This window comes from Macaca fascicularis, chromosome 12 (genome assembly GCF_037993035.2).
Source record: "Macaca fascicularis isolate 582-1 chromosome 12, T2T-MFA8v1.1".
Classification (NCBI taxonomy): Eukaryota; Metazoa; Chordata; class Mammalia; order Primates; family Cercopithecidae; genus Macaca; species Macaca fascicularis.
The window spans coordinates 22,743,246-22,763,269 of NC_088386.1; the positions used below are offsets into that span (position 1 = coordinate 22,743,246).

Here is a 20,024-nt window from a genome sequence, read left to right on the forward strand (position 1 = left end):
CAGATGCAGTTACTCTACTTCTCGTATATTAATCCTGTTTCTATAAAGGTGAGTTTGGTTTATTCCCCATATTGGCTTCTTATAGGTTCACGTTCAGCAGGATGTTAGAGGCACACTCATACAACATACATCAGCATACATAGATGTTTATAAATAGACCTACTGTATTTAGTGACATGGATACACCGGGACTTACAGCTCATGTAGCAGAAGGCACACAAAAACATGGCTTAAAAACAAAGTGGTTTGTTTGCTCACAAAACAGAAAGTTCAGAAGTTGACAATTCAGACAGTGGCTGCAGCTTCGTGATGGTTTCTGAGTCTCAGGTTTCCTCTGTTCCCCACTCTGTCTTCCTTAGCAGGTGGCATTTATCCCCATGACTTCCAGCAGGCTCTGGCGCCTCTGGGTGTTGCATCTGTGTTCTGTGGGATAGAGATAAATGGCGAAAGCCCATACTTTTTTTCCGGGGGACTTTATATTTTTATTGGATACGGGAAATCTCCACACACTTGATACTTTTGCCTCCTAATCATTGTCCAGAACCGAGTCACATGGTTGCCCTAGCTACATGGGAATCTGGGAATGTGATCTTTTCTTTTCTTCTTTTCTCTTCTCTTCTTTTCTTCCTTTTCTTTTCTCTTCTTTTCTTCCTTTTCTTTTCTTTTCCTTTTTTTTTCTCGCTCTCTTCTTTCTTTCTTTTCTGTCTCTCTCTCCTCTCTCTTCTCTCTCCCTTTCTTCCTTGACAAGTGGACATCTTAGAGGAATAGTAGTTCTAGAAGAAAGGGAGATTGGGGAGGCCAAGGCAGAAGGATCATGATGTAGGTGTTCAAGACCAGCCTGGCCAAGATGATGAAACCCTGTGTCTACTAAAAATACAAAAAAAAAAAAAAAAAAGCCAGGCATGGTGGTCGGTACCTGTAATCCCAGCTACTCAGATTTATAAAGTAGGAGGAATTTTTTAAGATATTTACCATAGGGTTGCATAATTGCTAAATTACTTGAACCTGGGAGGCAGAGGTTGCAGTGAGCTGAGATCGCGCCACTGCACTCCTGCCTGGGTGACAGAGCAAGACTCCGTCTCAAAAAAAGAGAAGAAGAAGAAGAAGAAAGGGAGAATATAGCAATGTCTGTCACAGATACCAAGTTCTGTTTTTGAAGGTTTTAGAAAACTTATTTTCCACCCCTGTTTTTATCTGTTATATCCTGTGGCAAAAGTTTGTTAAGAAGTAGGAAAAATATTTGTGAGGACTTTTTGCAAAATTTTCTGTGGCTTCATTACATGACACCAAGCTATTGCAATTATTAATATAGCAAACCAAAATACATGTGATTGTATACTTTTATGGTATGCATTCCCATGCCACATTCTTACATTTCACACCATTTAGGATTCTTCAGTTACCCGCAGAGTGTCATGCTGAGGTCTGCAGAGTGAGGTGCAGAGAGGAAGAGGCTGGTGGTTCAAAGGCCTGAACAAGTTACTAAACATTGTGTCATTGCAAGGCTGGAGGTTATTCTCTCATAAAACAGAGATGATAATACCTGTTTTCTCCTTCACAGGGTCAGTGTGAATCTTTAATGGAGTTCTTGGTACAGAGTGCTTTTAGCTCTTCAGAAATATGACACGAAGTCACCAGATTGGAAGGTTGAAAAATCATCTTCCACTATTTTGCTGCAGGGCAGGACCGCATTCAAACTGTTCCTTAAATATGGCTGGAGTGGAGTTTTTCTGACTTTTGAGAAAACAATGGCAATAGTAATAATGACAGCCCTTTAGTGAGCTCTCAGTGTACACTGTCAGGCACTCATCAATACACTTTCCATCCCTGCTTCTGAAACATCCTTCACTCCTAAGGGTTATCATGGATGACTGTCCTCCTCATTTTGTGAATGAGGAACCTCAGGCTCCAAGGTCGTGCGCTGCCAGGGTTCACATGGCATGATATAAACAGAATGGGTTGTGGTAAACAGAATGAGTTGTAGCATCAGGACTGTTTTGTGACCCAGTTTTGACACTTGTTTGCTGAGATGGCCTTGGAATATTGATTTAACATCCTTAGGGATCAATGTCTTTTGCATCTAAAATTAGGAATAATTGCTCATTGTGATGATTAAGTGAAATTATTTGATATAGATGGCCTTGTATAAGATGCTGAGAGAACCTACATAGGGCTATAAAGGATCTATATTATCGGGGACATGAAAAAATGCTTGTGTTGATATTGAGTTACAATGCTAGTCTCTCTTGCTTCAGTGGGAGATCATTGAGGTCACTTGGAAACAACTGACTCTCTTTGTGATTTCAGGTTGTTGCTTGATGCACTATGCCTCAGTTTCCTTATCTCTAAAGTGGGGCATAATATGAATAACTACTTTGCAGGGCTGTGGTGAGCATTAAATGAAGTGTTTAGGTCATTGTCGTGTATACAGCAACGTATGGTAAAGCCATTATGGAAGGTAAAGTGGGATGCAGAATATTGCGGTCAGACAATAGCCCCATTGATGGGCCATCTTTATTGAGCCATCCTCCCTGCGCAGTTACCATGAGATGGCGCTATGGAGACGTACATAATCACAGTTTCCTTTTCTCCCACTCATTGCTGTTTCTTCAGGCTGAAAGCAAATTGGAACTATTTTTACTTTATTTTATTTTTTAAATTTTGTGCCTTTTAAATATTTAAGGACTTCAACAATAAGAATACATTTAAGGGAAAATGAAATGCGTATGAAGTGTGAGGTACATTTTTTATAGTTTCAATGGCCTTTCAATGATCAGAAAACTGAGGCTAAAAGGAGAAACTGTGTTTTTTATTTCTCTTAATATTCATCAGGTTAGAGCTAGCCTTGCAAATACATTTTGGATGCTAAGATATATAGTAAATAAGATCTGGAAACTCAACGACCTTCATGATATAAATTATTCAAGCCATCGTGAGTAGCACATGCCTCCCGCATAATATGTTTTTGTAATCATAGTCGTAGCATTTTTTTTTCATTTGTGTTTTACAAACGGAGGAGTAGAATCTCTAATTGTTTCTTGTCCTCTCATTTTGTTTATGATGAACTCTTGTGTCACTTTCCAAGTTACAGATGCAAAAATGACTTCCAATATTTTCCAAGGAATAATTTAATGGAAATTGCAGGCATTTTGGGAAGAGAGACAACATGGTTCAGTGGAGTAGGACACACCTGTATTCAAATTCCATTCTGGGCCGGGCACAGTGGCTCATGTCTGTAATCCCAGCACATTGGGAGGCCATGGCTGGCTGATCACCTGAGGCCAGGAGTTTGAGACCAGTCTGGCCAAAATGGTGAAACCCTGTCTCTACTAAAAATATAAAAATTAGCGGGGCATGGTGGCGGGCGCCTGTAGACCCAGCTACTCGGGAGGCCGAGACACAAGAAATGCTTGAACCTGGAAGGAGGAAGCCCTAGTGAGCCGAGATTGCGCCAGTGCACTCCAGCCTGAGTGACAGAGTAAGACTGTCAAAAAAAAAAAAAAAAAAAAAAAAAAAATCCATCCTGCACTTTCCATCAGTGCAGTAGAAACCATGCAGCACACATTTTTAAGAGTAAAAGTCCGAAATTGAGATTCTTTTAATCATTCTGTAAGATCTGTATTCCATATTGTTTTGGTCAAGATAAGTTTTTGGTTTCCTATTGGCACTATGCCTTGTTAGTGATAACCAGGAGAGTATGGGGACTACAGGAGCCTGGTAGGTTCTCCAAGCCACTTGTCTGGATCTTCTCCTGATGGGTCCTGGCTTGGGTAATCACAGAAGGAACCTTAAAGGAATTAGGTCACTTTGCAGAGTCAATACAGGGTTCTAGACTGGTGAGGAAGCCTAAGAGAAAACCAAGGCTCATAGCAAACTGTGCTAAGACAATATTAATGTGGCCTTCTTTGCAATTAAAATTCAAAGATTGATGCAAAATTCAACGTATTTCCATATGACTCCTTGGTCAGTCATTCTGGCTCATGTGCTGTCTCATTGTAACTCATAATCCTTTCAATCTCTTTTTAGGTTCCCACCTACAGCCATTTGGAGTAGAGAAGATGTGTTTTTGGCCCTCCTTCTCTTTAGTTTACATTGTAGTGATCTGAATATGTTTTTAGATATGCTGAATGGCCATTAGTGAGAACAGACAAAGTCATCTTGTATACCCTAGTGACTTTGTGTCATGAAAAAAAGTAACCTCTGCATAGAACTGGTCCTGCTAGCTATTACTTTATTAACGTTGGAAATAATAGCTTAGGAACAACTATCACCAAACACAGTCATCATCTTTATCAAAAGCTCTCTGACATGGCATTGACTTTGATCTATCATTATATATAGAAGGCCACTCATTTGTTTTCCCAGGGTTGTATTTTTAAACTAATTTATTTTGTAGGATTCACCAGGAAATTGTATTTTCTTATGAGGGCAATATTTAGGTTTTTATCAACTGCCTCAATGGCATATATAATTGGCAATGATGTCTTCTGAAAAATGTCTGGATTAAAATGTTTGTATCAAATCTGTATTATGCAGAATTAACCACCCATTTGTGTAGTGTGGTGTGTATGTGTCTGGAGAATATAATAGCCTGGCTTCAGTCCACCATTCCATAGAAGTGGAGTGAACGTCTATTGAGACAAAAGACTTAGGCAGACTTTAAATATCATGATATAATTTCCAGTCCATTCTTAGTTGTGTTGCTTCTTAAAGCATGTGAACTTATCATTATAAGTGTGAAATATCCATAATCTAGTGTATGTGTGTATGTGTATAAAAATGTCTCATCTGTTGGACCACAATTCTTATCATAGACAGATGCCAGCTTACCTGGGAGCATCAGGGCAGGAGCTGAGATTCCAGGGCTTCTAGCTGGAATGGGGAGCTCCTTCCTGCATGAACCCACACCTGAAACTTGTACACTAAGGAGAGCAGGTACTGAGGGGTAAACACATGTGTCTGTGGCTGCAGTCTGTCCCCTAACATGCTCTGGGGTCTCTGAGGCTCTTCTCCAGCTCTGCTGTAGCTGCAGTTCTGACTGTGGCACTATCTCCTCTTCTGGAGAGGGGGAGGGAGGGAGGGCGCAGAGTATGCTCCCCAGTGGTGATGTGTGTGTCTATGAATCTTCACATGTGCACAGAGCCTGGGCTGCTGTCCATTTGGATTCCAGAAAAGGACTCTTGGCCAGAACAATTCAGGTTTTGTAATAGGATACTAACTTAAAAATATTTTTACTTGAGGAGAGGGACTACCTTTTTCAGCTTCACACAAAAATACCATATAATCTAGTAATTGCCTTAGAATAAACTATAATTTCGTAGCCATGTTGCCTAATTTTTAGCAAAAGCTCAGTTGTGACAAATCATATTCTCAGATGTTTGCTCTAAGGAAATGTGGCCAATTCAGTTCTCTAGGCCAGAAGTTTTAGAATTGTGCCTAGTAGTGCCACAGAAGTTTCATGAAATCATCTAACAGCCCACTCTTGGAGAAAAAAAACCACTCAAACCACTGAGCTTTTCCATATTTCAGCTGGAGCACTCCACTTTGCTCTTCTCAATATTGGTATGCAGTGTAGACATTTGAAGAAAAGTTTTGGTTGCTTTTTACTCTTCATCCCTGGATTGAGGCAGGCTGTCAGAGAGCTATGTACTGGAACTTCATTGCTTGACTCCTTGTAGAATAATTTTTACTGATTTGTACTTTGCCACCGTACCCTTGGAGTGTTCCAGGAGTGCCATGAGACTCCACCACAGACAACTTGCTGTTTTATTTGATGAAGTAATGTGTTCAGCACATGGTCCAGCACACCACCTGTATTTATGAGGACTCCTGGTATAAATCCCAACAGTGCTTGGGAACAGGCAGTGTCTTTCCCTGCGGGGGGAAAAAAGAAGGCAAAAACTGTGGGCAGGGTGGTATAATTTAATCCTATGCATATGAGGACCATAGACTGCAATAGCTGTTTCTTTGGCCACTAGGAAGCTCATAGTCAGCTTTGCCACCCACCTATAGTAATTGTGTGGCTATATATTTAGGGGCAATAACTTCTACCCTTCAGATCCTTTTTACTGTTCATTCCTTTTACCCTCCTGTACCTATATCTTTTTATTTTTCATAATACATGTATTATGGCAAGTTATTTTAGATCTCCTTCACTCCAGTACCATTTTCTTATTATCTTTTGGAAAACTGTACCTGGATGTCTGGTAGCCTCATCAGACTTAATCTATTCTATTCTAAAGTAAAGCACGTTCTCAAATATGCCCCCTTCCTGTTTCCTGTTTTTGTTAAAGGGATCCCATTGGTTCAGGCTTTTAAGTTTGCCCTTCTATCCCTTTTCATATCTTCCTCTTATATAGCACATCCAGTTGTTAACCAGATCCTTTAAATCCAGAAGCAATTTGTGTGACTTCTCAAGTCTCTCCTGATCCTTGATCTTTTCGTTTACCAATACCTGCCTGGACTACTGTTTCACTAATTTTCTAACTGCCCTCAATTTCTCTACCATCGTCTACTAGTAATCCGTTATGCACACTGATCCTAGTTATTTAAAAATAATTTACTCTTCTATGATTCTTGCTACTGTTTACAGCATGAAGCCCAAATACCTCATATGCCACTCACAACTCTTTACAATTTGGCTCCCAACCTGTGTTTTAAATCTCATCTTAGTCCATTCCTCCCTGTTCTTTGTGTCCTTCACAGCAGCCAGCAGCCTAATCACCAGTCCCCAAACACAAAACGCATTTCAACGCCTTGTTGTTTTCTCTGCCTGAGATGCCCGTCCTGACTCCTTCAAGTCCTTATGTTTCCCTAGACTCTTCTCAAGTATTATCTTGTGTGAGGCTCTCCTCTCTTTTTCGCATAGTACAGAGGAACTAATTGCCTTGTCCTCAATCTTTCCATCCCACTTTCTTAATACTACTGTTAGCGCATCCCTTGCCCTGCTTTGGACTTGTTGTGTATGTGTATCCCTTTCTCCGAATCATGAGCTCCTCATGGAATTTGTCTGAGCAGAAGGGAGGGAATAAACAACATATCTGCCAACCTGCTTTTAAGAATAAAATGACACAGGGACTGTAGAGTCCATAGAATTGATGATGCCTTCAATGGGTGAGGATTGAAAACCTGGCTAATTAACTGCTGACCTTCAAATGTTAATATTATAAAGACTATCTTCATGGCAATAGAAAATTTGTAATACCATCATAATAAACGTTCTAGCAGTCAAAGTAAGTTTTTATCATTTCTGTACGGAAGAAACTTACCTGATTTTTCTGTACAGAAGAAACTTACCTGATTTTATTTCAGAGAAATAAAAGGTGTACATTTAACATTTAACATAGCTTATATTTACTACTTTCTTTTAATAATATGCACTGTTAAAGCTTATTTTCTTACCAAAAGTATAAATATGAATTAACCACCTCAGGCTTTTGTTTCTTTTCTTTTTAGAGTTTCTAAGGGAATAAAGTAACTACTTTGGATCCTGTAGAGAATCCATGATAATATTATCACGTTACATTGATCTTTTTTTTAACCAAAAGAATAAAATAAAAAGCAATTGGGGAAATAAGCAGTTTTATCATCCAGTGGTAGATTTCATACATGAATACACTTCACTACAAAAAATAATACAAAACATGGTAAAAACAGAATATGGATTTGCTTTTTGTAGCTTTTCCCACAGGGTTATTATATGTACTATCTTCATGGTAATGAAAAATTTGCAATACCATCATAATAAAGGTTCTAGCAGTCAAAATGAGTTTTTATCATTTCTTTACAGAAGAAACTTACCTGATTTTTCTTTTTCTCTTTTAGGAATAGGCAAGTCAAGAGGCTGAAAAATCTGAAGCATGTTTCCAAAGAGCAACCTGACAGTCACTTGCTGGGTATGGAGCTGCATGAGGAATCTCTTTCTATTGCTTTCTCTCTTGCTGTCCCATGCAGCTCATTTGGAAGGCAAAAAGGATAACCAGTTCATCTGGAAACCAGGTAGGAATGTCCTGGCTGTTCCTTTGTCCTGTTTCCATCAACAAGAAGTATATTCTTTCCACCCTTCTTCTTCTTCTTTCTAAAGTAGTGAGAAATATCCAGAGAGGAAAAATAGACTCTTTTTTAAAATTCTGCAGCTTATGTTTGATTTTCACTCCTGCATAATTGTCTTCTCCATCCATGATGCTTGTTATCCTTCTGAATTTTCATGTTGTTGTCAATTAAAGTTATGATTTCCATAGTTACATCTACTTCTCCTTTGTCAAATATTTCACCAGTATGGAGCATATTTGTAGCAAAAATGACGTCTGAATTTAGCTGATGTTCTCAGCTAAGAATGCTTGGCCCAGTTCTGCATGTCTCTTTCAGGGTTTAAACTAGTTAGCTATCTATTATTAAATACTTTCCAGCGTAGATCTTCTGTGTCTAGGTTTGAGAGCATGAAAAATTATCCTAACAACTTTGCTCATTAGTTGTGACTGTAAAGTCATCTTAATGTATTTTGAGATTCTTAGCTACCTCATGCATGATCCTTTATGTATATGAATAATTTTAGTTGAGGTTTGGAGGCTGGAATATAACTTATGTTCATCTCTAAATATTTCCTTAATTTGGCTGTGAAAAAGATCTGTTAAATTTAATTTCAAAGCCTAATAATTTATTAACTTAAATTATGAACCCTAAACATCTTAGCTCTTCATATAACTGGTGCTTTTCCTTGCTCTGGATTTTAATTTTCTTTAAGTTTCACAATCAGATCATTTAAAATATTTATTGCTTTCTCAAGACTCTATTCTGTCAAATACAGATAACTTATATACTTAATATCTTGGAACTGGAAAATGTGATGTTTTAAAAGATCTATGGTCCTCAAAGAGTTTTCATTTTGACCTCATCATCTGTAAATTAAATAGACTTCAAATGTATTGTGTCACCATGGAAATATGTATAAAAGTGATATTTGTAATATTTAAATAATTTTGCAAAAATGGAAGTGAATTATGCTTTAAAGTCAATGAAGTTAAAAAAAAAAAAACACCATTAGAGATACAGTCTGGATGAAATGTAATTGCATTAAAGCCCCTATAAATTAATTTAATTGTGGGCTCCAATACTTCCTTACTGATTTGCATTTTTTTTCCTCACAGTAGTTTTAGGAAGCTTTAGAAATAGTCCCGAAAGTCAGTATTTCCTTTCTGGGCATGGGGTTATTTTGTTTTAATCACAAAAGACAAACATTTGATCAAATCAAAATATGCACATTTTTATGACGACTGTCAAAAGTTTTTTAAAAAAATATGATTAAAATGGAAAGTGGCAAATCTGAAACACGAATGAGATGTGTTAAGAAAATGGGGTTATTTTGAAGCAAGTTTTAAAATAAGGATGCTTTTCTAAAAGTAGGTCATTGGAACAAGATGGTAAAAACAAACTCTACAGTGGATGGATTTTTTTGGTAACTGTCAAACTTAAGTTTCAGAAGTGAGGATCCTTTTCATCATACATAACACATTGTTTAAAATGAACATATGAGTCACTACTGTCACTTCTTCTGGTATTCATTACTTCTTTCCCTTCTTACAGTGCCATCAAAAAGGTAGCAATATAATTTTTTCCTATTTGGTTTTGCTTTCAAAGCAAATTACTTGTATATGACTGACATATTAAAAGTGAAAGAAATCTAAAAGGTGCAAAATTAAGAACAAAACCTCAAATGTATCCCTTTCTAATCTCTTTTGTATCCTTCAGAAAATTTCCTTGTATATGTAAGTACACATTTATGCATATTTAAGTGTATGAATCACACACAAGATACACATATAATTATACTTATAGTTATTAATTAGGTTCTGTTAAGAAAGAAACAGCACATGCAAAGTTGGCAGTTGAGAAGAGTTTCATAGAAGGACATTTACAAAAGTAGGCAAGTGTGAGCAGTGTGTAAGGACAGCAACAAGGGATTGTGCAGTGACCCTGAACTCTATCAGTTGGGAGCCTCTACAACTTCTGGGTCTGTAGGGGCCACGAGAAAGAGTGGTTCCCGGAATCTGGAGAGGAATGTTTATAGAGCAGGTGTTTGACAAATGCTGTGGGTTTTAAAGGGATACAACCAACCTGCAGCAAATAGGAAGGAGGCCGGGGGAATGAAGGGCCCCACCTCACTTTCCTCCAGCTTTCAGATCTGCCAGGCCTCCTATTGGATGAATTCAACCAAAAACCATAAGGCAGGGGAGCCCATTGTATCTATTCGGGTAAACCTCTTTAGCAGGAAGCAGGATGGAGAATGGTGCACCTGAAAATATTTAATTCATCCATATATGCATATATGTATACACACACATTTCATATAAGTGGAATCATACTCTGCACTGCTTTTTGCAGCTATCTTTGATCATACAATGATATATTGATGAATATTACATATTACTGCACATAGGCCAACCTCATCTTTTAATGATTGCATAGTATTCTTTAGCATTTTTATTTAATAAATTTATCTAGTTTTCCTGCTGCTTTATCTTCTCTTCCTCTATTGCTTAGCATTTCGGTGGCTTCTAGTTTTTTGCTATTATAAATAATGCTGACATGAATGCAGTATTATTTTAAAGGTAAGCAATAATAAATTGATTTGAGGAGTTATATCCCTGGAAAAATTCTAGTTTATAACCTTCAAAGACAACATCAACATCTTAGAATCTGTTACCTATTTACGGATGTGTTTAGTATATTTCATTTTGATTTTTAACACTGTATTGCAGCTGAAATTAGCTGTATTTTTAGGGTATGTTATCAAATCCAAGAACTCAGGTCCAATGTAATTTGGAATTTGAACAGATTTCCATGGAGACCCAGATAACTATACTTTATTTTAGAAACCTAGAAACCATTCTCTGGGTTTTGATTGCCATGTCAACCACTTTACTCTTTTGCTGGTGTCTATTGCTCCCCACCCCCACACTCCAAATCAGTAGGTCAGATGTTAGTCAACCTCATCCAAATTACTGGCATTTCTAAGTGAGTCCTGGCTTTGGAGAAACAATGGGTTGATGAATAATAAGTGAGTGCTTTATGTTTTTTAGGATTTCCATACTGAGGGAGAGTCTGGTGAGCTATAGGCTGCAAGGTCATTGATCTGGCAAGGCTGTTGAATGCCTGTCATTATTGTGATGAGATCCTATAATCTATATTAGTGTCAGGCACTCTGTTAGCTGTGTCAAGAAAGAAGGATCACGTCAGCAACAGTATCAGATAAGGGACAATGTTGCTGGCTGTTTTAAGTTTCAATATAAAACTGTTCATGCCTGCCTGCTTTGTATAGATGAACAGATTATGGTCTCTGATCCCACAGTACAATCGTGCTCTTTTAAAAAAATTCCTCAGTTTTGGTTCTAAGAGGTTCACTTATTTCTAGTAATACTTATTGAGTCCTTACTGTGTGTCAGACGTTGTTACAAGTACATGAGATAAATTGATTGAGAATAAAATAGACAAATCCCCGGTCCTCATAAAGAGGGTAATAAATATGATCAGTAGTTAAATAGAATATGTTAGATGAGGGCGAGTGCTAAGAAGGAAAGATGAGGCCAGGAGGAGGGATATGCAGTGGGAGCGAGGAGACTAAAAGCTTAAGGAGGTTGTCCATGAGCCTGAGGAAGTGAATCTGAGTAAAGACCTGAGGGAAGTGAGGGAGCCAGCCATGGATATATCAAGGTGAAGAAGAATATTCCAGATGGTGGGAACAAGAAGGACAAAGGACCTGAGGCAGGAGTATGGGGAGCATGCTTGAGGACATGTGGGGAGGGAGGCCAGCGTGCAGGAGCAGAGTGAACATGGGGAGGGTGATGGGAGCTCAGGTCAGATGGGTAACGGGGTCCACATGGGGTATGTCCTCATAGGTCAGAATAAGATTTTGTTTTTTACTCTATGTGAGATAGAAAGACATGGGAGGGTTTTGAGAGGGTGATGACATAAGCTGACTTTCTTATTGACGTTCTTTTCAATAAGATTTGAAGAGGATCCTTGTGCGTGGCTGACTGAGAAGAGCAGGGCAAGGAGACGAGGTAGGAGGCTACTGCGGAATTAAAGGGAAGAGCCATGGTGATAGCTTGAACCAAGGCCATGGCAGTGGAGGTGCGGACAAGGAGTTGAATCTTGGCTATATTATATTTAAGGCCACAATTATCAACCAAAGGCGATTTTGCCCTGCTGGAGACATTTGGCAATGCCTGGAGACATTTCTGATTATCACAACTGGAGGTGCTACTGACATGTGTTGACTAGAAGCCAGGGATGCTGATAAACATTTGAAATGTACAGAGCAGTCTCCTACAACAAAGAATTATCAGGTTTCAAAATCTCAACAGTGCCCAGGTTGAGAAACCCTGATTTAAGATAAAGCCATCAGGATTTATTGATGTGGGATGGGTGATACTGACTTTGACCTGAGCAACTGGAAAAGTGGAGTTGCTGTCATTTAATATGGACTAAGAAGGAGCTGGTATACAGGGAATAGTAAACACTCAGTATTGGGCATGCTAAACTTTTGATTCTGTTAGAAATTCATGTGGAGGTGTTCACTAGGAAGTTATGGGGTCTGAATTCAGGAGAGAGGTTTCTGCTGGAGATATGAATTTGAGAGCTACTACCAAAGAGGTAGGATTTAAATATGTAGTCCTAGAAATGAAGGGATGGGCTTGAAATTTGTAATCTGGCATAGGTAGAGGATAAAATTCGAATGTATGGACTGACATGACATTAAAGCAAATTGTTGTGGCAAAATACACACAATATAAACTTTACCATTTTAACCACTTCAAAGTATACAATTCAGTGATATTAGTACATCACAGTGTGGTGGAATCATCACCTCTATCTAATTTCACAACATTTTCATCACCCCGAATTATATTTTGCAAGTGACCTTATACAAAGTCTGGAAAACAAATTATGTTTTGAATAATAAGTTCTGAAATAGAAGAAAACTCCATATTTGTTGTGTGTGTGTGACAGGCTTTTAAAATAGCCTTCAGTCATCCTAAGAGATTACTCTTGATATAGTTTGGAAGTTTGTTCCATCTAAGTCTTACATTACAATGTAATCCCCAATGATGGAGGTGGGGCCAGGTGGCAGGTGTTTGGATCATAGTAGGGATCCCTCAAGAATGGCTTGGTGTCATCCTGGCAGTAGTGAGTGAGTTCTTGCTCTGTTAGTTCATGAGAGATCTGGTTGTTTAAAAGAGCATGGCTCCTACCCCCCATCTTGCTCCGTCTCACCGTGTGACACACTGGCTCTCCCTTTACCTTCCTCCCTGATTGTCTCACCTTCCTCAGCTTCCTGAGGTCTCACCAGAAGCAGATCCTAGCATTGTGCTTCCTGTACAATCTGTAGAACGATGAGCCAAATTAAACATTTTCTTTATAAATTACCTAGTCTCTAGTACTCCTTTAGAGAAATGAAAACAGACTAATACAGGTATAATACTAACACTAATATAGACTAATACTAATACAGGTAAACCAATGTTCAAATCCTGGTTGTCTAAGGGAAAAAAGTTGTTTAACCTCTCTGAGTCATATTTGTCCTTCTGAAAATGGATATTGATAATAAACACTTCACAGGACTCTTTGAGAATTAAGTAAGACACGATTTGAAATACCTAATATATAGTAGCTATTCAATAACTGTTAGCTACTATTTCTATCATTATTATATAATAATTTCAGGTTTAAAATATTTAATTGTGCTTTCATGTTATACAGTTTCTGTATACTTCTATTTCTTAGACATACAAAAAAGAGGGGATTATTTGACAGGTATGTGCACTTTATTAATTAATGGTCAAAATTGTTTCACTTTTTTAGTTCTAAAACTTTCTTTATGTATGCCAAATTCTAGGAAAGTTTTAATTTCAGTAGCTCATGCTCAATGAATAAAATCTGTGAAGATAATGACCTATTTCTAAGAACTAAGTGTATAAATTGGAATTAATATTTTGGGAAAAAAGAGACTATGAAAATTACATTGCTTAAGGAATAAAGTATCTTACATATATTAATATTTAATTATAGCTTAAATAGTGTTTTCAGTATTGAATGTACTTTAAGGAAAAAATTGCATTATGTTTATTACCTATTTATATATTGAAGGTTAGGAATTTTAGAGAAAATAAAATGTTCTTAGGAGAGAGCTATTTTTTAAAATATGTGCTAGAAGTTCATGAAATTTATTTTCTGGAAATTTTACTTATGTTGACATCATTTTAATTACTTCCATGGATATTGGTTTATCTAAGAGGCATGAGTGTTAAATCAGCAGTATCCAAAAGTGTAGACATATGGCCTGGGGTTCACCACTAAACATTCTAATTTTTTTGTAGACTACAATCCCTAATTTTCCAATGTTTCCAGTAGATCAGAAAAACATCCATCTTACCCAAATTGCATAAAGTAAATTACTCTGCTATATTTTTTCTAAGTAGTATTAAAATGTAGGCTCCCGGAGGACAGGGCGTTTTGCTGATTTTATTCAACAATATACTCCAGGTATCAAGAATATAAATAACTTATATAATAAGAATATAATATAGAAAATAGCCCTAGCACATTAAGCCAAATAAGGGGCACTGTTTTTTGGGGTGTGTGTGTGTGTGCTTGTGTGTGTGTGCCTGTATTTAGGGGAGTTGAGAAGAGATGAAAGTATGACCCATGTTATTCTAGAGCTTGTAGTATATATTGAGGAGAGGATATAAAACGTCTGTAAATTAAAGTCAAACTTATAAATATAAATCAGTAAATGTGAAAATATATTTCCATGTCACTTTATTCCAGTACCATTTCTGATCGTCTCTGGAAAAGACGTTGAACTCAATCTTTAAAAAACAGGCTCACATAGTTAAAGATGTAAATATTATTCTAAATCTTATAATGAGATATAGTTATATCTTACCTTCCAGTTCAATTCCATAAAGAGACAGTTTCAACTCTTTTTGCTGTTTATTCTGATATTCACCTTTATATTTCTAGGTAATATGCTCATGAGTGATATTTCTTAGTTGATAGGTATTCAATAGTTCCTATTGACTCTCTCTTATGTTAGTTAAGCATTTATCTCTCCTAGATCTACTCCTCTCCTCCTTAGTACAGTTATTCAAAATAGTTATATCAAAATACTTAAATCAACAAACAGTGCTCATACTCTTTTTTTTTTTTTTTTTTTTTTTTTTTGAGACGGAGTCTCGCTCTGTCGCCCAGGCTGGAGTGCAGTGGCGCGATCTCGGCTCACTGCAAGCTCCGCCTCCCGGGTTCCCGCCATTCTCCTGCCTCAGCCTCCCGAGTAGCTGGGACCACAGGCGCCCACAACCGCGCCCGGCTAATTTTTTTTTGTATTTTTAGTAGAGACGGGGTTTCACCGGGGTCTCGATCTCCTGACCTTGTGATCCGCCCGCCTCGGCCTCCCAAAGTGCTGGGATTACAGGCGTGAGCCACCGCGCCCGGCTTACAGTGCTCATACTCTATGTAGTGTCCCCTGCTGAGCCAAGCAGTGTGCTGTGCACCAGCATCCTTTCTTGTTCAGCTTTTTCTTTTACATAGAAATGAAAAATTTCCTCCTTTTTTGTTTTGCTTGGTTTTCTTTGAAGCTACTGCTGCTTTTCCCCAAAGCTCCATTTGCTGTGTCACATGCCCATCATTAATTTGTTCAAAGATTCAAGCGCAGTTCTAAGTGCTCGATTACATGTTTTCTTTGGGAGATTTTCCCACAGTCCTGTCTCCCTGCACAGCCTGCACAGTCATCATCTGTGGAACATCCTTTTGCTCTCACTCATCTTGAATCCCTTGTTTCCTGTTCTGTTTCTCTTCTTTGCCTTTATTGCTGTGTTTTCCAGATGCATCCTCTAGTACTGCTGAAGTAGGGTGTACTGGAAGTAATTTTTCAAATCCTTTGATGTCTGAAAGGGTCTTTATGCTTGTCATATACTTGATTGATAGCTTGGGTGTGACATTCAAGGTTAAAAAGCATTTTTTTTTCCTTCAGAATTTTGAGAGTCTTGCCTTATTGTATTATAGTCCCCAGTGCCATTACTGAGAAGTTTGATGCCATTCTGATCTTGCCTTTTTGCACCTTGGTACCTGTTTTCTTGTTATTCTTTCTCTGGAATCTTTTTTATCCATAAAGTTCTGAAATTTCATGATTATATGCTTTGAGGTAAGCCTTTTTTCCTTATTATGCTAGATGTTTGTAGGATATTTCCATTGGTGTACTCATTACTCATTCATGTCCATGTCATCTTCTTCTCCTTCTTCAAGACGGAGTCTTTCTCCGTCACCCAGGCTGGAGTGCAATAGTGTGGTCTCAGCTCACTGCAGCCTCCACCTCCTGGGTTCAAGCAATTCTTCTGCCTCAGCCTCCTGAGTAGCTGGGACTACAGGTGCCCACCAACATGCCCGGCTAAGTTTTTGTATTTTTAGTAGAGACGGGGTTTCATCATGTTGGCCAGGCTGGTCTCGAACTCCTGACCTCAGGTGATCCACTCGCCTCGGCCTCCCAAAGTGTTGGGATTATAGGTGTGAGCTACCATGACTGGCCATATTCTATACTTCTGAGACTTTTTTTTATGCAATTTCTTCTCTGTTGTATCAGTTCCTTCTGAAACTCTTTAGACAAAGGTTTGACCTCTCTGACTGATCTTCAATTTTTAGATAGTTTCCTTATTTGTCTTTTGTTTGTAGATTTATTTTAATTTCTAAAGTTTTTTTCTACTTCAACTTTTAACTATTATTTTGAACATTTTTTTATTTCTACAATCCCCTCTTTAATTTGTAAGGTCTTTTGCTTGTTCTATGATTTTTTTTAATTGCATCTTGTTTCATAGATGTAGTGGCTTTTCATTCAGAGGATATTAAGGGTAGTTTAATCTTTTTCCTTTCATTCTCTGCACCATTTATGCTTCCTCTGAGTCATTTTTTCCTGTTTCCTTCATTTATGTGTTTGACCGTGGCCTCTGACATAGTGAGCTTTCTTCTAATGTCTATTTATTATTGGCTATCTCTTTAGTGTTTCACAGTATTAAAAGCAAGACAGTAAAACAGATTCAACATTCTGTGTATATGACTCAGCTGTTGGGCTTCATTGTCAAAATAGTTTTGTGTGGAGAGCTGGCTTTTTAGTTGGAGCATGGGTCCCTCAAAAAATCTGTATTTATCAATACCCAAAGGTTTTTCTCTGGAGCTGTATTCTTGAAGGTGGAGGCTACGCAGCTATAACAAAGCTCCAAAATACAGTGGCTTAAAAAAATAGAAGCTCAGATCTCTTATGTGAAATCATGTAGTTAGTGGTCCAGACTGGAGGCTCTGCTCCATGTGTCCATTCAGCCAGGCACTTTTCCTTCATATTCGGGAAAGACATCATTCTCTACCCATTCAAGCTGGGTCACAGGCATTTCCATGTTCTGGCTGATGAAAAGAGGGAAGAGCTGAAGTCCAGAACAACAGATTTCAAACAAGTGACACAGCAGTTCCGTCCATGTTCCAATTCTCTATTGCTGTGTGATAGCTCACCCCAAAATAGTGACTTAAAACAATAACAGTCACCAATTTTGTTCACACATCAGTGGGTCATTAGGCCCTGCTAAGTGTTCTCACCTGGGCTCGTTCTCATGCGCCATTGTGATCAGGTGGTTCAGGGGCTGGGGTCAGCTGGAGGGCTTCATCACTCACATAGCTGGCACCTGGACTTAACTAGCTGGGGTTGGAACAGCTGAAATTCTTCAGGTATCCCTTTCTCTCTGTGTGGTCTTGCCATATGGAAGCTTCAGGGCAGCCAGGATCCTTACACAGGTGACTGAAGACTCTTAGAGTAAGCTTCCACAGACAAACAGGGAGGAGTTGCTTGGCTTCTTCTTAACTAGCCTGAGGGCCATACATGGTCACTTTTTCTGCATTCTGTTGGTTACAATTAAGTCTCCAAAGAGAGAGCTTCCAGATCATCCCTTGATGGGAGGAGTGGCAAATAATTTACAGATGTGTTTTAAAACCACCATGACCCATCACTTCTGTTCACAAATTTCACTGGTGAGAAGATAGTTACCTGGCCTCTCCTAGCCACAAGGGAAGGTAAGGCTGTAAATGGGCTGTTATGTAAGAAGGGAAAATGGATTTAGTCAAGATAAATGCATAATTTTTAGTACAGGAGCTATTCAGCATCTCCTCAAATAGGAACATTTTTTCTACTGCCTACGCTGTATTACTGAGAAAAGGGCAAGAGAGTGGGTCTTGGTGCAGGTGGCTCAACATCCAGTCCCCAGTATTTCACTTATATCCTCTGTTTTGAATGATATACCTCAAATTGCCTTCCATGTTGGCTACTCTTCTCAAGAATGTCCTCTTGAGAAGTTGAATTTTGCTGTCTGTTTCCCTGCAGAGATTAAGGAAGAGACAGAGGAGCTCATTAGTTCCCTTTATGGATTTTTAAGTATTCTTCATTTCAAGCCACAAGCCTTGCCCCTTCTTAGAGTGCCTAGGTCCCAAGCCTTCCCAGAGTTTTGCAAGTATAAATTGCCTTTTTGTTGTTGGTTCATACTCTTCTGTAGGCCCCTAATATTCAGCTTCTTTTACATTGCAAAGCTGCTCAGAGCTCCTACATTTATCTGCCTCTTCATGTTGCAGAATTCGTTGCTATATCTTCTCGACCTTTCTCTCTTTTTGACCTTTACTGAGTTATATCTTTTAATGCTTTTACTGTCATTTCAGTGGAGTATTAGCAGGGAGTGAAAATTATACCTATGTCATGTCTCCCAGATTAACGGGAAGTCTTCTCATTTACTTTTTACCACTTCTACCACAGTCTGTTTGTTCTGGAATATAATAGCATGTTGAACTGGGTTAATTTGACAGTAATTGACCCAGGTATTCTCTTTGCACATGTGCTAGAAAATCTGTCTATATTAAAATTAATTGGCCACCAAAGTTTTTTCAGATTAAAACTTTAAAAAACCTAATTCAAATGTTAATTGGTTTTAGATGATCGGAGATTGAATTGAAATACTGGATTGACAATTGATATGGGAAATATTCTGCCTGGTGGTGAAATTATTGGTGGAGAAATTTATTTTTGACACCTAGATATATCTCCCTGCACCTTCTTCTGCCATGGCAGAGTTCTGATATTTTACTTAAGTTTGAATTATTATTAACTTGGAAATACAGGTCACCGTATAAATACAAACAAAGTCAGAGTTCAAAACAAGTCAGACATATCAGAGTGGAATTGAATCATAAACTAAAGACTGAACAACAGTGCTTTGGAGTCATAAAGAAACCTTAAAAGCTTACCTTGTAAACACCTTTATGGTCATGACCTTAGATGCTATAAACCACAGTCAATTTTTATTGGAATCAAAGTTTTTTAAAAGGCCACCTTCTTTTGTGTACTTTATGGATTTACCCTATTTGTGCAGTTATTTTGATATTTCACCAGAGTTCTCAACACTATAGCCATAGATGACATATATGCTAAAGACATTAGTGCCACAGATGTTATCTGAGACTCAGAGAAATAACTCAAAAGGTGTACATTTAACGTCACTTATTACCTTATTCTAATATGTACTATTAAAGCTTATTTTCTTAGCAAAAGTAGAAATACAAATTAACCATCTCAGGTTTTTGTTTCTTTTTAGAGTTACTATGGGAATCAAGTAACTATTACAGATCATGTGGAGAATCCATGATATTATTACTCTCTTACATTGATCATCTTCTCCCAAAAGTGTAAAATAAAAAGCTATTGTGGAAATAAGTAGTTCTATCATCCAGTGGTGGATTTCATTCATGAATACACTTCACTACAAAAAGAATAAAATGTGGATTTGCCCTTTGTAGCTTTTCCCTCAGGGTTAATAATTTTCTAATTGAATGCAGCTGCTCAAAGATTTCTATTGCTAAATATATGTACTATGTTGAAAAAGAGTGCTGCACTTTTAATCTTTTTAGAAAACTGTTTTCAGCTTAATTACTTGGCTTTATTTGTA

At 37.9% G+C, this 20,024-nt stretch overlaps 1 protein-coding gene across 3 annotated transcripts in view; it reads left to right on the plus strand.

Annotated features, from left to right (window-relative positions):
- The window catches only part of THSD7B (thrombospondin type 1 domain containing 7B), a 907,474-nt gene that overhangs the window by 106,458 nt on the left and 780,992 nt on the right, over nt 1-20,024 (plus strand). For 2 of the 3 annotated variants that reach the window (XM_065525431.1, XM_074008583.1), the window contains exon 2: nt 7,825-7,998. In XM_065525431.1, coding sequence (XP_065381503.1) covers nt 7,860-7,998 — 139 coding nt within the window. In that variant the 5' untranslated portion in view covers nt 7,825-7,859. Of the gene's footprint in view, nt 1-7,823; nt 7,999-20,024 lie in introns of those variants that run through there. The other variant, XM_074008582.1, reaches the window with a different exon arrangement.